Source organism: Metopolophium dirhodum, chromosome 5 (assembly GCF_019925205.1).
Source record: "Metopolophium dirhodum isolate CAU chromosome 5, ASM1992520v1, whole genome shotgun sequence".
NCBI lineage: Eukaryota > Metazoa > Arthropoda > Insecta > Hemiptera > Aphididae > Metopolophium > Metopolophium dirhodum.
Genome location: NC_083564.1, coordinates 15,793,050 through 15,811,622, shown reverse-complemented (window position 1 = coordinate 15,811,622; position 18,573 = coordinate 15,793,050). Strand labels below are relative to the sequence as shown.

At 28.6% G+C, this 18,573-nt stretch overlaps 3 protein-coding genes across 4 annotated transcripts; 2 read left to right on the top strand and 1 right to left on the bottom strand.

The window, feature by feature from the left end:
• Nucleotides 1–684: 684 nt before the first annotated feature.
• LOC132944429 (RAB6A-GEF complex partner protein 2-like) lies at nucleotides 685–11,789 on the bottom strand. Of its 2 annotated transcripts, XM_061013753.1 has the most exons (8): nucleotides 11,480–11,789; nucleotides 10,996–11,228; nucleotides 10,724–10,873; nucleotides 10,549–10,661; nucleotides 10,273–10,425; nucleotides 4,715–4,904; nucleotides 4,042–4,289; nucleotides 685–1,525 (listed from the first exon to the last, which is right to left on the bottom strand). In XM_061013753.1, exons 1-7 carry the CDS (start codon nucleotides 11,599–11,601, stop codon nucleotides 4,075–4,077), a joined length of 1,176 nt encoding a protein of 391 aa, XP_060869736.1. In that variant the 5' UTR covers nucleotides 11,602–11,789; the 3' UTR covers nucleotides 685–1,525; nucleotides 4,042–4,074. The 2 variants fall into 2 exon arrangements, with proteins under 2 accessions (XP_060869736.1, XP_060869735.1); XM_061013752.1 differs by lacking the exon at nucleotides 685–1,525 and having other exon boundaries at nucleotides 1,534–4,289.
• Nucleotides 11,790–11,941: 152 nt separating this feature from the next.
• LOC132944428 (cytochrome c oxidase assembly protein COX15 homolog) lies at nucleotides 11,942–14,894 on the top strand. Its single transcript, XM_061013751.1, has 8 exons — nucleotides 11,942–12,230; nucleotides 12,298–12,378; nucleotides 12,570–12,817; nucleotides 12,874–13,060; nucleotides 13,785–14,031; nucleotides 14,269–14,423; nucleotides 14,485–14,598; nucleotides 14,672–14,894. The coding sequence occupies exons 1-8, from the start codon at nucleotides 12,162–12,164 to the stop codon at nucleotides 14,804–14,806; spliced, it is 1,236 nt and encodes a 411-aa protein (XP_060869734.1). The 5' UTR covers nucleotides 11,942–12,161; the 3' UTR covers nucleotides 14,807–14,894.
• Nucleotides 14,895–15,395: 501 nt separating this feature from the next.
• Nucleotides 15,396–17,407, top strand: LOC132944430 (uncharacterized). The gene is made up of 5 exons (XM_061013754.1): nucleotides 15,396–15,711; nucleotides 15,785–16,086; nucleotides 16,154–16,324; nucleotides 16,387–16,740; nucleotides 16,802–17,407. Exons 1-5 carry the CDS (start codon nucleotides 15,639–15,641, stop codon nucleotides 17,060–17,062), a joined length of 1,161 nt encoding a protein of 386 aa, XP_060869737.1. The 5' UTR covers nucleotides 15,396–15,638; the 3' UTR covers nucleotides 17,063–17,407.
• The last annotated feature ends 1,166 nt before the right edge of the window (nucleotides 17,408–18,573 follow it).

Below are 18,573 nucleotides of genomic sequence, written 5' to 3'. Positions count from 1 at the left end.
CTAGTACAATGTTGAACATAGCATCTCGTTTGAATGAAAAATTAGAATGGTCCTTTTATGTCATATAGCGGCATTAACTGTTATTCAATATAGGTGTACCTAAGTAATTGGGTACTCTATAATAATCTGTATAATAAGTATAATATATACTATAATATAGTAATCTATAATAAATCTAAGAATTTAGAAATGTATCTATATATTTTCATCTAAAAATAGAAGGTTTTTGTTGATGGTAACCCTTTCAAATTAACCTTTTAGAATTTATTCTATGGTATTAATTTATGTCTTGTATATTCTTATCACATCGCGTGACCAACATTTACAAGATCAGTAAAATTGTCTAACAATTTTAGATTCGGACCAGTGTATTGATTTTACAATGATGTGTTTTTAGTTTGTGTCTATCGTCTTTTGTGTTAGTTAAAATGCTTAAATTTTCTACTTTGGTAACTTTTCTAGTGGGAAAGTGAATCTAGTTTAATCTAACCTAACCATGGAGAGGTCGAAAATTAAAATTCCCAGTACTTTTCAAAAGTGTCGAAAAAACAAAAAAACAATAAAGGAAAAATGGAAAATTTTTATGTAAAATAAGTTTTTGATAAATCCAATTTTTTGCTGTAATAGGTGTAAGTACTTAACTCAAAAACGAATAACCGTACGATATACTTAAAATTTTTATCATATTAAATTTATATTAGCACAATGAACAATTTTCAAAATAATTGACACGTTTTGAGCAACATTTGATATTTAAGATTTTTTTTCTATAAATATCGATAAAAAATGTTATGCAAATTCAAAATCATTGAAAATTAAATACAAGATTCCTCATAATATGTTTTGCACATGGGTACCATTTAATAAATGTCACAAAATATTTTATAAGCGTTTAAAGTTAAAATTTTGACACAATTCATGAAAATCTCGAAATTTTGCAAATAATACATTTTGAAATACATAACAATTTTCAAAATATATTGACTCTTTTTCAGCTATGCTTGTCAGAGGCACCTATGGGACAGTTCTCCGCATCCATCTTTATACGTCTGAACTAATGTGCCATGTTCATGAGGCCTTCTTGGTTGCCTGCCATCCAATCTGCCACAGAGTGATAGTGGAGTTCCTCTCATCGCGTTTAACGGCCGCTTTCGAAGGCCGGAACTCACCGGGCTCGGTTTCGGCCTGTAGTCGAGACCTTATTCTGCCCCTCTCTAGACCTACCAGGTCTGCTGGCGGTGTGCAGCCTATAGTCTGAAACAGCGCGATAGGACCTGGTTACTCTCAGGGCGGCGGACCTTTGCGGACGGATGAGATTCATCCTGGTTCTGGCGACATCAGCAATGGCTTTGCTCCATATACGGGGGCAGCGTAGAGAAGTTGGCTATCCACGACTGAACCGAGCAGCTTTCTCTTCCATTGACCGGGACCTCCTATATTAGGCATCAGCCGGGCCAGCGTAGCCACTGTGCGTGCCGCCTTTCTGGCGATGGCGTCGACGTATCTACGTTTAAGTATTAATTACCTATAAAAAGCATACATCTTATATTTTAATTTAAATACATATAAGTATTATTTTAAATTCTGAGCGGAGTAATAAATGTTTCAAGATATAACATTTTAAGATGTCAAAAATCAAAATAGAAAAGTGCCAGCATTTTATAAAATATTTGTGAGTGTTGGTAAGCTCCTCTTATAGCCTATAGGTATCTAAACTCTAAAATAAAAATATTCACGTGAATAAACTAAAAATGCTAAATTTAAATTTTAGTTCATTACTTATACACCGCACAATGCACATAGTACCTATTTTCGAAAGAACTACCTGTTCAAGAAATTTAAAATATAAGCTGCCATTTAAAAAAAAAGTATAATTAAACATGTTTAGTAGTATTGTTATTTGTTAGTATAAATTGTTAGGATAAAAGTATTCATTTTTACAAACTATATAGAAATACGTATATATACAAATAAATTGACCGATTTAATGAGCTAATGTAAATCACCCTTAAACTGAACCAGAGAGCCGTTAATCACGGAATAAAGAACGTGATTCGTGGCGACGGCGACGGCAGGCGGTGTTTTTCATGCAAAACAGATCGAGAAAACGAATTAGGTGTCGTGGTCTCACCCCAAAGCCGCGTTAATTTATCGCCAAAGAGCGTGTGGCTTTTTGCATTTACTTATAATATAATATATAGATATTTATTGTATGTATTATAAACGCCTTTTTCCGTTTAGGCGGTGACTGGAATTCATTGATAGTCACGGAATCTATAGGCATAGTCGGAGATCCTGGCAAATATTAGAGAGGTGGGGACTTAAATATTTGATAGCACGTAGAATCATAGTAGAAAAACCCCATACCCCTAACAAATTTACTAATACAAACATTTTTAACAGAAACACTATATATAGTTACACAGTAATTTATTTCAAATATAGGTATATTAGAACATTTATTCAATTATAAATTATAGAGTTAACATTGTTGTAAATCAAAAAATAAATCAACTATTGTAGCACCAACTTAACCAAAATAATAATAATAATTATATTGATAATATTGAATGCATTATTTATTATTAAGAGGATGCCAGTGCACTATCTGTTTGCTCCCACTGAGTCCACTGGTTCAGCAGTACCGACTGTGTGGAGTTAACTTAAGTTTTAGAGTGAATTGACCTATTATAAAACTTAAATGTTAGGAACATTATCTGTGATTGTATACGTTGCCTTTTTTTCGATATTTCAATTTTATACAGCCATTATACCTATGTAGATTTAGTTCTGAGATGAAAGTATAATAAGTATTGAATAAAAAATATATGTTCTTAGAATAAAAAAAAAACGAACTTTTTTTAAAATTTTTTTATTTTTACAAGCGGTATACAATTTGTATAATTTGATACAATAAGAATATAGGCTAAACGCTAAAAGTAACAAATATGACAGGTTAACATTGTTTTGAAGAAAAGAGCCAACCTAGGATGGCACGTGAAGAAAACGAATTTAAAATTATTAATTTGAGGGGTTAAAAACATTTGAGAAAGCTAAGTCCCATTAGGTCCCTTACCCAATATGATTCTAGGTAACACGATCGTATAATATTGATACTATAGAAAAGATAAATAAAAATACAAACACAAAACATACGCATAGGTGCACGAGTAGGACCCTGCAGGGAACATAATAACAATATATAATATAAAAACTGTAAAGCGCATTTTCTTTGGCAAGGAATTCAAAATTCACCCCGTACGACCGATTCGTATATTATTATTCAAATTATTATTATTATTATATACGTGTGCGGCGTATCTACTGCAGTGTACGCCTTTGCCATTTATGATGTTTGACCGACCGGAAGTTATTTTAATATTCAGTATCGCTCAGGAATGCCTTTGTACCGCACGGAATTATACGCGATTCGGTTCCTTGTTTGTCAAATTGTATCATAACCGCTGCAGCTCTGCCGCGTATTGTTATGTATTATTATTATTATTATTATACTGTTGTAATAATAATATTATTATTATTTCGCCGAGTCTGAAGGCTAACCGAAAGTTTTGCACACAATCGCAGTTGACCGCCGCCGCAGCCGTCACTGGTCATCAGCGACGGACGGACAACGACTATATAATAATAATATAACATGTGTGCGTGTGTATACGGTGTGTGCTACAGTGATTAATGTCTTTTCGGACGTCCTTTTAATAACACGTCACGTGGAGGACAGGACGACATTATTGTATTCGTGTAAGAGTTGACATTTGTAAAAGGGCTTTTCTGCTGGTCGGCGGGAGCGGAGTAGGAAAAAAAACACTAGAAAATGTCCCCTTTCGACTTTTAATAACAGAATAAAAGTAATTTATCAAGATACCAATAATAAACAAAAAAATAATAATAGGTGTAAAAAAAATGTTTTGATTGATAATTTGTATAAAAAAGATAATAATAATAATAATAATAATATAATAATAAAAATAATACACATTATTATATTTTTATAAAACGTGCAAAACATTGTGTATGGTATACCTATATGTATATAGGTAAACGATGGGGAAAAAATCATATCGCGATTGTTATCCTCGTTTGGGCGTGTGGGTCGTTTGCTATGGATGGCACGGACGGGTAAATCTGTATGGGCAAATCCCACACCATTGTCTCGATGTCTACGTGTTCCGGGCCTGTCCAGCAAGTGCCCTCCTTGGTTTCGACCAACCGTTCGCCTGAAGTCTTCGTACTGGTCACGAATTCAAAGTGAAGCCTCCATTTCACGCATACTAAACGTATTTTATATCATAATAATAACAATAACATAATAATATTATACACAGCGCGCGTAATCAATCAATTTCGATAGGTACCACTATTATACAGACTCAATTGGAAGCGTATACGCTGCGGGGTTATACTTCGGTTAGTATCTGCTTACTGCATACCAGGAAAGTGTAAGTATGGAAGTATTTTTTTGATGGAATATTTAAAAAAACCCGTTATATAGAGGATTTTTTGTGTAGGCATAGAAAAATAAATTTATTATTTTATCGGTTTTTGGAAGTACAATCCTCTAGGAGCTGTTTTCTGCGAATTATAGACGCTCAGGTGGTTGGTGCTTAGCTTCTCTTCTCCCACTAGGTATACCTCGATTCCACAATGTGTGCCTTAATATATGTGGATATTAAATAGTTATACAATATTTAATTACCTAGGAGCGTACTAAAAGCTGGGGTGACGTTTAACGGTATAGCAAGCTGCAAAAATGATTTCAAGGTATTCGCACAGAACTGATGTTGAGTGTTGTATGAAACGATAGATACGTTGTCCTTCCTGGGCCTCGGACTGACCGCTACAAAGTCTTTATTTACGGCCTCTTCGCACTGCAAGCTTACTGTAAACTGTATTGTAAGTTATTAATCATAATAATAATAATTTTTTATTTGGAGAGCGCCACGTGACCAATTTAAATAGTGAATTAGAAATACCGATCGTCATATTATTATAGAGAGTATTGTAGGAATTTACATCAATTGTATCCAATATCAGGGAAAATATAAGATAATAACGGAGATGTGTGAGTGATTTCACCCTCAGAACAATCCTATCTTGCACCAGTGATGCGAGAAAATTTAAAAAATATATATTAGTATATTTACTATTCAGATGTTTATTTAAAGGTTGCTATTTTGAAAATATATATAATTTTTTTTTTCTTTTTTTTTTTTATTGAACTTGAGCCCGGCAACTTAGGCCATTAGCTGTTTTGTTTGTTTGTAGGTTTTGTATATTATGTGGCAAGGATTCGTTGCTAAAAATCCCGGGTGGTCACCCATCCGGGAACTAGCAACGCCGGCCGTTACGTACATCTAGTGCGTTTCCGATTTCAGTGTAGGTACGCACTGTGCCACACCATGCCACTATAATTTTATTTTCTTATACTTAGGTATAGTTTTATAAAATATCTAGGGTATTTTGAATCCTGCCTTGACCATGGATTTTATATGACGTCTAAACGAACATAATGAAATTACAAGAATGACATTATGTGTTTTTTCATATACCCCAAAATAACTGTTAATTACTCTTTAAAATTATGATAATTACGTCAACATTTTGATAATGAATAACGCAAACAGGATTTTTTTATACTTACTCATAGTTACTATATGATTAAGTAATAAATTTAAAAATAAAAAAAAAGCTATTAGTTAGTGTCGTATTTTGTACATTAATTTAATAGATTATAAGGATAATACTTAATAAAATTAAAAAGTACATTATTATAATCAACCAAAAAAAAAAAGATTGTAAGCTATATTTCATCGTAAGAAATGTATCGGTTTTATAATTATGTGGGTCTTCATTTTTTATGGTTAGCATTTCTGCAGTTAATACTTTTTTTAAATGAAGGAAATTAATCGAAAAACTATCGAACTGATACAATTGAAGCTATATATGCATGTTTTTTTTACCAAAGATATTGTATTTTTGGTTTTCATCCACCGTAGACCAGTTCGAGCTATTGTCCAACAAAATATGTTTATAGGTAGACATAATTTAATCTTTAAAATATGTTTATAGTTGTTAAAAAATAAACAATGAATAATATTTTTTGCTTCAGAATATTGTACCCTTGAAATAAAAAATCATATTAACTACAATACAAATGTTAAGACATTGATTCTTAGGGTTTATTAGATTCTGAGCGAAGCGATGAATGTATTGATTCTACAATGATGTGTGTTTTTTTTTTTATTTTTTTATTTTTTTTTTTATTTTTTTTTTATTTTTGTGTCTGTCATCACCTTTTAGGACAGTAAAAGTGCTTGGATTTTCTTCAATAGTAACTTTTCTGATAGAAAAGTGAATCTAGTTGGTACTTTGGGGGGTCAAAAGTAAAAATTTCCCAGTAGTTTTCACAAGCGACGTGAAAAAACAAAAGAAAAATTAAGGAAAAACGGGAATTTTTACGCAAAATCTGTTTTCGAGAAAATCGATTTTGGTTTTTGGTGTAACTCTAAAACAAATGACCGTAGGGACATGAAATTTTGACTGAATGTTTATATTAGCATTTTCTATACACCATAAAATTTTCCAAATATTTTGACTCTTTTTGAGCTGTTTACAGCCATTGTCAGTTTTCAATTTTTTTAGTTTTTTTTTCTATAAATATCAATAAAATTTTATCTATTGAGTAAAAAAGCTTGAAAATTTAATAGAAGGCTCCTAGTTTATTGTTTCAAAGGCAGATGAAAAAAATTAAAAATCCTTAGTCACAGTTTTTAATTATAAGCATTTAAAGTTCAAATTTTGACAAAATACGGAAAAATCACGAAAAATAGCAAATTATTTTGATGAGAATTCATAAAAATTTTTCTTTTTAAATCTAAGATTTGAAAATGTAATATAAGATTACTCATAAGTTTGTCTACCTTTATCAAAAAAAAAATGTCTAGAAGAAACTTAAATTAAATTTTTATGAGCGTCTGAAATTTATATTTTTACAACATTTGATATTTACTCGATTTCTCATGTAACAATTTTTTTATTTTATTGTAATTAAAAAACGAATGACTGTAGATACTTGAAAATTTCACTGAATGTTTATATTAGCATTTTCTATACACCATAAAATGTTGAAAATATTTTGACTCTTTTTGAGCTGTTTACGGACATTGTCAGTTTTCAATTTTTTTAGTTTTTTTTTCTATAAATATCAATAAATTTTTATTTGTTGGGTAAAAAAGCGTGAAAATTTAATATTAGACTCCTGATATATCGTTTTAATAGCAGTTGAAAAATATTAAAAATACATTTGCACAATTTTTTTTTATAAGCATTTAAAGTTCAAATTTTGACAACATTTATCAAATTTATAATTTATTAATTATTTTGTGGTTAAAAATTTATAAAATGTTTAACTTTTATGGCTAAGGATTGAAAATTTAAAACAAGGCTCCACGTTAATAGGTTATATATAAATTACTTTATTCACAATAATATCATCAAATATACTTGGTAATATCATAGGGTGACTGACCGTTTTCGCTCAGAATCGTTTTTCTTATACAATGATATTATATCATTGAATTCAAATTTAACACCATCCATTACAGTGACCCACTTGTAACCTACTGTACAGCAGAGCGACATCCACTTATCCACCTTTTTTTATCTTTAAGTTGTTTAATAAGGTAGGTATAGTAAATCTCTTGCTCAGATAATCACGATTATATTATTATGTTTTATAGTTAATTCAGAAATGTTATTTCATATAATATTAATATGATTTGGGTGTTTGTATTTATTTATAGCTAAGTATAAAATTACATTATTATTTCGTTACTTTTTATCATACCTTAAGCATTAAGATAATAAGACATTAAAATGTATAGTTAAATTGCATAATATTTATTATTAATAACGTTAAATAGTTTGATTTTTAGCATCTACTAAATTTAAATATTTTACGTAATATTTTATCTCGTGAATATTTTGTTGTATTTGTTTCAAAAATAACGACCACGGCATTATTCGACGAAAATGTATTTAAATAGGGTTTAGGGAGATGAAAAATTGTTGGAGGGGGAATAATAATATGGTTGCATTCACAAACGAGCCATTTACAAAACTGTCAAGAACCAAATTAAATAATAAAATATAATTTTACGGTTTTAGTGAATTTATGAAGGTTGTTGAAAATTGAAAATCAATAATGTACATAATTATAACCGAAATGTAAAGCAATGTACCCAAAATTAATGGCTTTTATTAAACTATTATAATCGCTTAACATTATTATAGATATTTAATCACGAACCAGACGAACAACATAATACGCGTTTGACCGCGTTGAAACCAAAAGTTCAACAAATCCTATTATATGCCTAGTAAGCTTTAAAATCAACCCTATTAGTGAACGTCATTAGTGTGGAATCTCCATTTATGATAACCCATTTATAATTTATATGTTCAGTTTAAATCGTTAGGATTAAAGATATTATCATGGATAGAAATATAGAATACAGAAATTCGGTATTATGGTCGTTATGAACTCTAATCGCTTCACTCACCTTGATGCAAGACAGTGTTGTATTATTATTATACGATTTTAAATAAATGATAAATAATAGCATTTAAAGACAATTTTGTATTTATTATTGAATGTTTGGCACCATAGACATATTAATAGGTATACCATGTTCAGCACATATTGAGTGCTTATAAATATCTATATTTGTTTCAAAATATATATCAAAATCAATGGTGTAAGTGTGAAACTATACTTTCAAATGGTTGTCTTGTGTGTAGCTGTAGATGAGGAATCTACTTGCTCTATCTATAATAGTGGTTGAGCAATTTTTTCTCTGTGCACTATATTTTATTCTTAAAATAATGATTTTAACGTGTTATTTATGTTTCAAGTCTGAACATCCTAAAGCTTTAAAATTTTTATGGCAATTAATTGCACTATTTTTAAACCAAAATGAACATAATAAACGTAGTAAAAAAAGAGAAACTAACAATATTTAACTAAATATCTTCACGACTTTAAACATTGATACTCAAACAGTAGTTTTCAACCTTTTTAAAACAACTCTTCATATTATCTTTCACAAAGTTTTGACGTCATACAATCTACTAAGTCTTGTCGACGTATACCGATCAGTGATGCTACAATTAGTATAGTAAGATCACAGACTACCGATAACATTCACAATACGAGTAAATACTACCATTGAGTATATAATTTATGTAAATATGTACTCAATGATGATACACACGCTTAAAACTATAAGTAGATTATTCAACAGAGAATCCAATTGAACATCTCATTATTATCTCACAAATGTTTATTAATTATTAGGAATCGGTGAACCACGATGCGTAGACTTATCCAAAGTTCAAACACGCATGATTCAATTTTTTTGGTCGTTTCCAGATTTAAAATAAATTTAACAGTTCCAAATCTACTTCTGACGCTTGCGGCACATCGCTTGAAAACCACTTCAGCCTAACATCATGTAGTCAATATAAAATACACTAATAAACTTATATTTCAATATAAGTAGCAAGTACTTACAAGGGAAATTTCTTTACCACCATTTCATTTGAAATATTTAAACATACAATCATGATATAACTAGTTACACATACAATATAGCTTTACAGTTATTTTATAATCTTATACTTACAAGTAGAACATTTCTATTAGTCTGTTCAATTTATTAGAAAACTGTATTACCCATCACATTTTTTTAAAAATTTATATGTTGGGTTTAAAAATTGTTTTTCTCAGCCAAAAAGCTTAAAAATGTAATACAGGATAAACTTGTAATTTTTTTTTAATTTTTAGTCAAGCATTTATAAACATTGAAAGTAGTACATACCGCACAATTTTTTATATAATGGGGTAGTTTATTTTTTAAGTTTTTAATTATATTCCTAGTCAGTTACAGGTTGATAGCAAGAAATCAAATCTATAATATACTATATTATGCTTAGATCTTTATGCTAGTATAATATGATATAAGACTATTATACACCAAAATAATATATAATTGTATTGTATTAATTTGTGTATGTAAGTTGTTGACACTGGTCAGGCGTACATTATCTACTATCCTGTATAGATACAGTGATTAAAAAACTACAAATGCGAAAAAATAGTCAACTAAAATATATAAATTTAGTTATTACTTAACTAATTATTCAGAACATACTTAAATAATACATAAAATAATAATATATATAAATATACAATACCTCAATACAAGACACATCTGTTTGTTCAAAATCAAAAGTTCCAACTATATCTTCACCAAGTCTGTAAGCTTGTTTGAATAAACAAAATCGAGCTACTTTTCCTCGAGAGTTTGTTATATTGTAAAAATTGGGACTTCGTTTAGCAGTTATATTCTACAATAATTCAAATAAATAATACAAATGTTAGTGAAAGATATTAACTTATTTCAGTTTTGTATTTAGTTATAATTATTACCACTTTCAATTGTTTTATTTATTTTTAGTTTTAATACATACTTGGAGCATTTGTAGAGCCATGTCACATTCTTCATGTTTATATTGAGAATCTAAAAATGGATTACTTGGAGATAAATCAATACTATTCTCACATGTCACTCCTTCAGTAAGTCCTACAACACAAGAATAGACATTTGAATAAGTCAAATACAAATAATTATTTTATAAAAATTACCATGTATAACTACAACACGTATTGGTACTCTTAATAGTTTAATTGGACTGTTTAAACGTTGCATACCCACTGTAATTTTATACGCATATTTAACTAAATGACCTTTATAAGATGGTGGTGCATCATTAGGTAATGTATCGCTGTATAAATCTAAAATATATAATATAATATATTATAAGCGTTAAACAGAGTGATTCATTTAAAAGAAAATATATTGAAAATAATTAGGTCAATTATTAAATTTGTTTATTATTTCATTACTTAGTACTTACATGATTTATTTTCGCCAGGAGATAATCCAACGTCACAAAATAAAATTTTTGGTTTTGTAGATAAAACAACATGACCATTATCTGTTAAACACGGCGCAAATGAAGTTTCAGAATTTCCTAAATATTTCTCATCTTTGGTAACACACATTACAGATGGAAAATTAATGTTGTCGTTGGTTAAACACAAACAATTGATTTGCACACTAGCCCATGCTAGATTTTCTAAAACGTCACTGAAAATACGAGATTAGTGTAAAACAAAAAAAAAATGTGTCATATAATGAGGAGGAAAATAAACTAAATTAGTTATATTATTAATTAAAGTAAATACTTATTATGTATTATTTAAGTACTTAAAATGAATTAAAGTGAATTGTTATAATATTATAAAACAATATTAAATTAAATGTTAATACCATATTATAATATACTTATATACCTCTGTTATAGGTATTCCGAGAAATACAAAATTATAAATTCTTACCTATTACTTTGGCTTCGAGAATCTGATGGTAACGGCGGATGAGTAAATGTTATACAGCAACCAATTTTACTACCCGGCATAAATATAGGGCCACCAATGAGTTTGGCTGATACTTCAATCATTCCACTGCCTTGTACTGGATTGAATAATAAATTATGGTTGTATCAAGACCTTAAGTAATAACTTTATTTATAATATAAGTATTCAACAGTTCATTTGTAGTAATAAATAATTATTTTTGTAGAATTGCCACTTTGAAAAAACTTAATAATTTATTATAATGCATAATATTATTATTATATTAATATTCAAAACATTTTCTTGTCACAAATTTACATAGATGATAATAGAAGATAATCCTTCTATTATCTATGAAAATTTACAATCACATATTTATCATTTGATATGTTATCAATCTTTAATATTTGTTGATACGAGTTATCAGAAATTAAAATTACCCCGAATTGTGTAACTGTGATTTGTGAATAAATTGTGAATCAAGATTTCAGAAATAAACCTGGTGATTTCAGATCTAATTTAAATTTAAATACTAATGATTTTTTAATTAGGTATATATTTTATAATTGAACAACAGAGTGGTATTTGAATTCTTGTTCTCGTAATTAAATTAAAGTTCAATTTATTGCGATAATTTTAAATTTGACATTGTACAATTTTAAGTATGTTAAGTCTAGGCAAATGTTTTTGTGGTATAGGTCCAAAGATGAGTCCTAATTTTACAATTGGCAAAGTAATATTACCATGTTAAATTTAATATATTGTTTGGTTAAGAAATATTATAATTTATTATGTTGTAGAGTTTGCTATTAAGATCCAAACAACTATCCATCACTCGTCAACCATCCATCCACAATACACCAATGTCATCAAATTTAAATGTAAGTACAACATAACTGTGGTAATTATTGATTTCTTTAGTAAAATACTAAAACCTATAATATTTGAGATGGATAAAGACTATTTAACATTTTTTGTTAAAAGTTGTTCAAGTGTATAACAAAAATATATAACTGTAATTTAGTTATATTATAGTATACCAAATTCTTTATTTTTATTTATTACATTACAGTTAAATGTGTGGAAAAAATCTTTTAGTAACATTCAAAAAGTAGAAACCGATCCGAAATATGTTGGTTATTGGTTTCTTGGTTGCAGTGGAATGGTTTTTGTAGCTGTTGCTTTAGGTGGGATCACCAGGCTGACAGAGTCTGGACTATCTATGGTTAGTTGGAAACTTTTAGGTGAAAAATTGCCTACTACTCAGACTCAGTGGTTGGAAGAATTCACTAAATATCAACAATATCCTGAATTCAAAATGTGAGTTAAATTATCAAGACTATTTGAAACAAATTGTATTATTAAATTTATTTTAGGAAAAATTCTTCTATGACTATGGAAGAGTTCAAATGGATATGGTGGATGGAGTATGCACATAGGACTTGGGGTCGATGCATAGGTGCTGCATTTTTGATTCCTATGGCCGGCTTCTGGTTTACTCGTAAATTTAGCCGCACTACTAAAATACATTCTATGATTTGTGCTGTATTGTTAGCAGGACAGGTATGACATGATATTAATACATTATTCTATAAATATTGAACTTTATTAAATATAAACTAGAGTTGTGATTTAAATAAAAACTTTTTTTATCTTACATTTTGATTAGGTCAGGACCGCATTTAAAATTAAGCCGCCCCAGTAAAATAAAATTTGCCACCCCCTCCCCTTTAAATTGTTTTAATTTTATTTAACTCTATAAGTCTATCAATTGTCACTTTTTTTTATTACTATTTATATATTGTTATTTGTTGGCCATATCCTGAATATATTAATATATTATGATAACCATGTTGAAGATAAATAATATTTATAAAGGTTACATGAATAAATAAAAACATATCTATGTATATTATAGTACAAATAAAAAAGGCAAAACAAAATTTTTTGTATTAGTAATAATTTAGATATATTATACCAAGGATAAATTATTAACATTTTTTTCTACATTTTATTAAAGCAAATTTGCCGCCCAGTGCCATCGCACCCATTGCACCCTCCCTAAATCCATAAGGAAATTAAAAATACATCTATTGTAGCTGTAAGAAAACACCTTATTATTCTGTAAGAACATAGGTGCTTAGTGTTTAAATTAACTATTATAAGTTATAAGTAATTTATAATTAATATATATTTACTATACTCATAATTATTATACTTTTTCATTATACTTAATACATTTAAAAAAAGTTGTTATTGATTTTGAATTAATATACTTTTATTTTAGGGTTTGATGGGATGGTATATGGTAAAATCTGGTCTAGAAGATAGATTTGACAAGCCCACAGACGTCCCAAGAGTATCACAGTACAGATTAGCTTCCCATTTGGGTTTAGCATTTGTGTTGTATTCATTTCTTTTAACAAACTCACTACGCATCCTCCTACCAGTTACAGTAACTGGATTTGTTACTAAAAAGTTTCTGGGACTGGCAATGGCAGCTAAAGGATTAGTCTTTTTAACTGCTATGTCTGGTATGTATGATTAATAATCTAAACTCGTTTATTATTATGAATAAAAAAGAGATTACTAATATAACTTTTTGATTGTATAATTGTAAAATTTATACTATAGGTAATTTAAGCTTATAAATACTGTATTCTATAAATAAATTATTATCTAAAAATTGATATAATATTCTGAGTGTAATAAATTACCGAAATATAATAAATTGATTTAAATATTAATTATCCTATTCATACAACGTTTAGGTGCATTTGTGGCCGGTTTAGATGCTGGATTGGTTTATAATTCTTTTCCAAAAATGGGTGACAAATGGATACCAGATGATATATTGCAAATAGAACCTGTACTTAGCAACATCACGGAGAATCCTACCACAGTGCAATTTGACCACAGAATATTGGTAATTTATAACATATTTATAAAAACAATAATTAACTACTTATTTTGATATCATCTTATAGGGAATAAGTACTGTTTCAATTTTGTCAGCTTTATATGTTATGTCTCGAAAAAGTAAGCTGCCTCCAAGAGCTAAAGCGGCTGCCACTGCTTTAGCAGCATTTTCATGGTGCCAAGTAAGAATTAATTGAAAATTTGTAAAATTGTGTTAACATATTATAACTGTTGATTAAAATTGTTTTATCTTAGATGGGATTAGGAATTTCTACACTTCTTACTTATGTTCCGGTTTCACTAGCTGCTGCTCATCAGTCAGGGTCACTTACTTTACTTTCACTTGCTTTATGGCTTGTACATGAACTTAAAACATTACCTAAAATATAAATTATTAGATTAATTTTAGTGTAATTTAAGATTAAAATAAATAGAGTAAGTATTTTTAAATGATTAAAAAATTGTTTTTATACAAGTATTTATCACTTATTCAGTACCTACAGTATTTTTTTTCAAACATAATTATGTCTGTTTATAGAATTATAATTGTTTTATGCTAATTAATTTTCAATAGTGGTATCAATAATGTACCTATTACTTTTTTGTAAAGATTGAACATAGTTTGTGGAAAGCAATCAGGAATACAGAGGAAGGAATCTATTATTTGAGAATAGGAAATGTGCATACATAGGTTCCATATAATTTGATAAAATTAAGTTGTTCGGCCATTAAAAAAAATAAAATAATAAGTAGAGGTCAAACAAATGTATATCTATTTTATGTAACATTGGAAATATAAACAATTCAAATAATAATAAATGTTTTTAATACATTATAACAATTTTACCTAATATTTTTTAAATTAAAATAAATGAAAAGAAATAAAAAAAATGAAAAGAAATTGGGAAAGGTAAGAATATATTACTATTAAAAATATTGTTAATGTGTATTAAAAAAAAACCCTTAGAAAAAAGGTGCAAAAAAGAAATCTGGCAAGAAACAAAAAAAGAAATCTAAAAAAGCACGACGTGTAAAACCGAAAAAAGTTGAACCAGAACCGCCTCCACCACCACCACCACCACCATCACAAGGTGAGTTCATATGGATTCATATTGGACAAGCTGGTGTTCAAATTGGATTAGCATGTTGGGAATTATTTTGTCTTGAACATGGAATCAATCCAGATGGAACGGTTAAAGAATTAACAACCAATTCTACATCAATGTTTTCTTTGACGCAAGACAACTCCTATGTCCCTAGAGCTCTTATTGTAGACACTGATCCTTCAGTTATAGGTATGTAATTAATCATAGAGGATTCTGGTATAGTTTTAATAAAGTTGTATACTAATAAATTGGTTTATTTCAGATGTTTTGAAGAGTGGAAATTTCCAAAACTTATTTTCTTATGAGAATATGATATCTGGAAAAGAAAGTGCAGCGAGTAATTATGCTGCTGGTTTTTATGGAGTTGGCAAAAAACTTTCATCAAAAGTTATGGATCAATTGGCACGTTTAGCAGAAGATTGTAATTCATTACAGGGTATTGCTGTATTTAGATCAATAAGTGGGGGTACTGGATCTGGAATGGGTTCAAGGATCATCGAAACTATTAGAAACACTTATCCAAACAAAACAATTATTGACTTAAATGTTTGCTCTTCATCAGAAGTTTGTTTTTATTATATCTATATAAAAATATTTTTGTAAACATTATTATATAATAGAATTTTTGCAGTTTTCAAATATTATTGTGGAACCATATAATACTGCCTTGACCACTCATCATGTTTTAGATGTAGTCAATTGTTCTTTGCTCTTTGATAACAAGTCAATCTATGATATATGTGGATCTAAATTAGATTTGCTTCAACCTACTTTTGCGAACATAAATAGTATTGTAGCACTAGTATGTATTATTGTATTATAATAAGGCAAATGAAAATTCATTTTTAAATATTATAATATTAGGTTACATCAGGAATTACTTCGTCACTTCGGTTTGAAGGTTCAATGATGAGAAACATTTCAGAATTGTTAGCAAATTTAATACCTCAGCCCAGATTGCATTTTCCATTAATTTCATATGCTCCCATCACAAATTATGCCAGAAGTATTTCATCAGCCAGTACACAATCGGCTGTAATGAGCTTTGATAGTGATTATCAAATGATCAAAATTGACCCAAGGCTGGGCAAATATTTGTCAATTTGTATGATGTTCAGGGGGAATTTAAAACCAACCAATATCAATACAACTATTGCTTTTCTTCAAAGAGAACAATCTATTCCTGTAACGCATAATTTGAACTCTCCACTATTCAAGGTGAGTGTAACCAATTTTGATATGAACAAAGTGTGTTTTAAATGTAAATTGTTTCTTTTAGTTTGGTTTATGCAATTTACTTCCCATCGCAGTGCCAGACAGTGGAATCTTTGCGCCATCTACAGCAACGACAACATTGTGTAACAATACCATTATAAAACAGTATTGGATGAACACAATGAACAATTACAATAAATTGTTGACCAAACGGGTATTTTTACATCATTATACGGAAGAGGGGATGGATGAAGCGACTTTCGATGCAGCTAATGGAAATATTTCAAAATTGATAGCAGAGTATGAAGAAATTGAAAGTTCATAATATTTGAACAACTTTGTTTCGTTAATACAATGTTTATATAATATGTTGTAAATAATAAACTTATCTGTCACATGACACTAAGTATATTTTTTACTTAAAATCATTTTTAAAGTGTAATATTTTACGTCATATTATTCAGAACTTGTATAACAATTTAAATATCATGTAACAGCCAACATACAAGCACAGATTATGTCAGATAATAAATAAATTCACTCTAATACTATAATACTAAAGCTTAAGTTTAAATCAAAATATGTTTATTATTATTTATTAGTTATTGCAGTATATTATAGATAATTGATGTATGACATTTCGAACGGCATAAAATGTTGTATTTTATACAAACATTTTTTGGATTGACATTTTATCTTGCATGTGCATTTTATAAATCTTTGTCTAGTTCCTGTAGATTTTTGAGCTTCAAATTTTAGTTTTACTTTTTTAAATGACAGCATACATTTTTAATTTCATATTTCAAAGCTGAATATTTTCTTGAAATGTTCAATATGTAGGTACCTATCTATTTAAGATTCAAATATTGAATAACTAATGGGAAGGTAGTCACAAAGGTAAAACACATCATCATAAAACATGGTTATAAAAAAATAATACTATATTTAATATAAATTGATTATAGACTGTACGTTTTAAAAATTATATTTAGTAATTAAAAATGATGTTTGTATTCTAATTTGAATACATAATTATGGGGTTATGATATATTGATTTTAGTGTTTTACTGTGGAATAATGTATTGAAATTAATTATTCCAATAAATATGAAAATAAATATTTATAGAATAATCCAATATATTAGATGAATTGATGATTTAAATTTAAAGTTTTATGTATTGGCATAATATTTATAAGCATAAGTCCGGCTATAAAATTGTCACTGCCTCTACAGTGTAACATAGCCTACATTATTATATTATACTTCGACATTTATTATGAAGTTTTCTGATCATTATATTTGTATACCAGATGCCTATTACAGTGGTCACAGCTAAGTGCTAACACCTATTAGTGTGTTGAAGGTACTAGTATCTATATGACTACCTATATGTTATCTAATACTCAATATAATCCACGTATTTTTAAGTTGCGACGAATGCAGATAGAGTAGGTATCACAATTTTCTTTACAGAGTTTTTAGTTAAATATCACATAGTATATTTTCATAGAATTCAGCGTCTCTATACTCTCTGAATTTATTTGCTTACACTTTTCATCTAGGTACATGTGCAAAAAAAATTTATAATATACCACTTACATTTCATATTGTTATGTGTTTCTGATTATATTTCTTATGTATAAGTATGTTGATAATACTTAACTACTTGGTGAGTGGAGACGAAGATTACGTTAAGTGAAAAAATAGCCAACGCAAAATTAATAAAATCTAGTGGAGTCAACTGGACACTTTAAAAATGGCATGTCTCAATTGGATATTTGATTTAATGAGGGCAAATAAATGTTTTTTTCTTTTGTGGTACGTTTCCTTCTTAA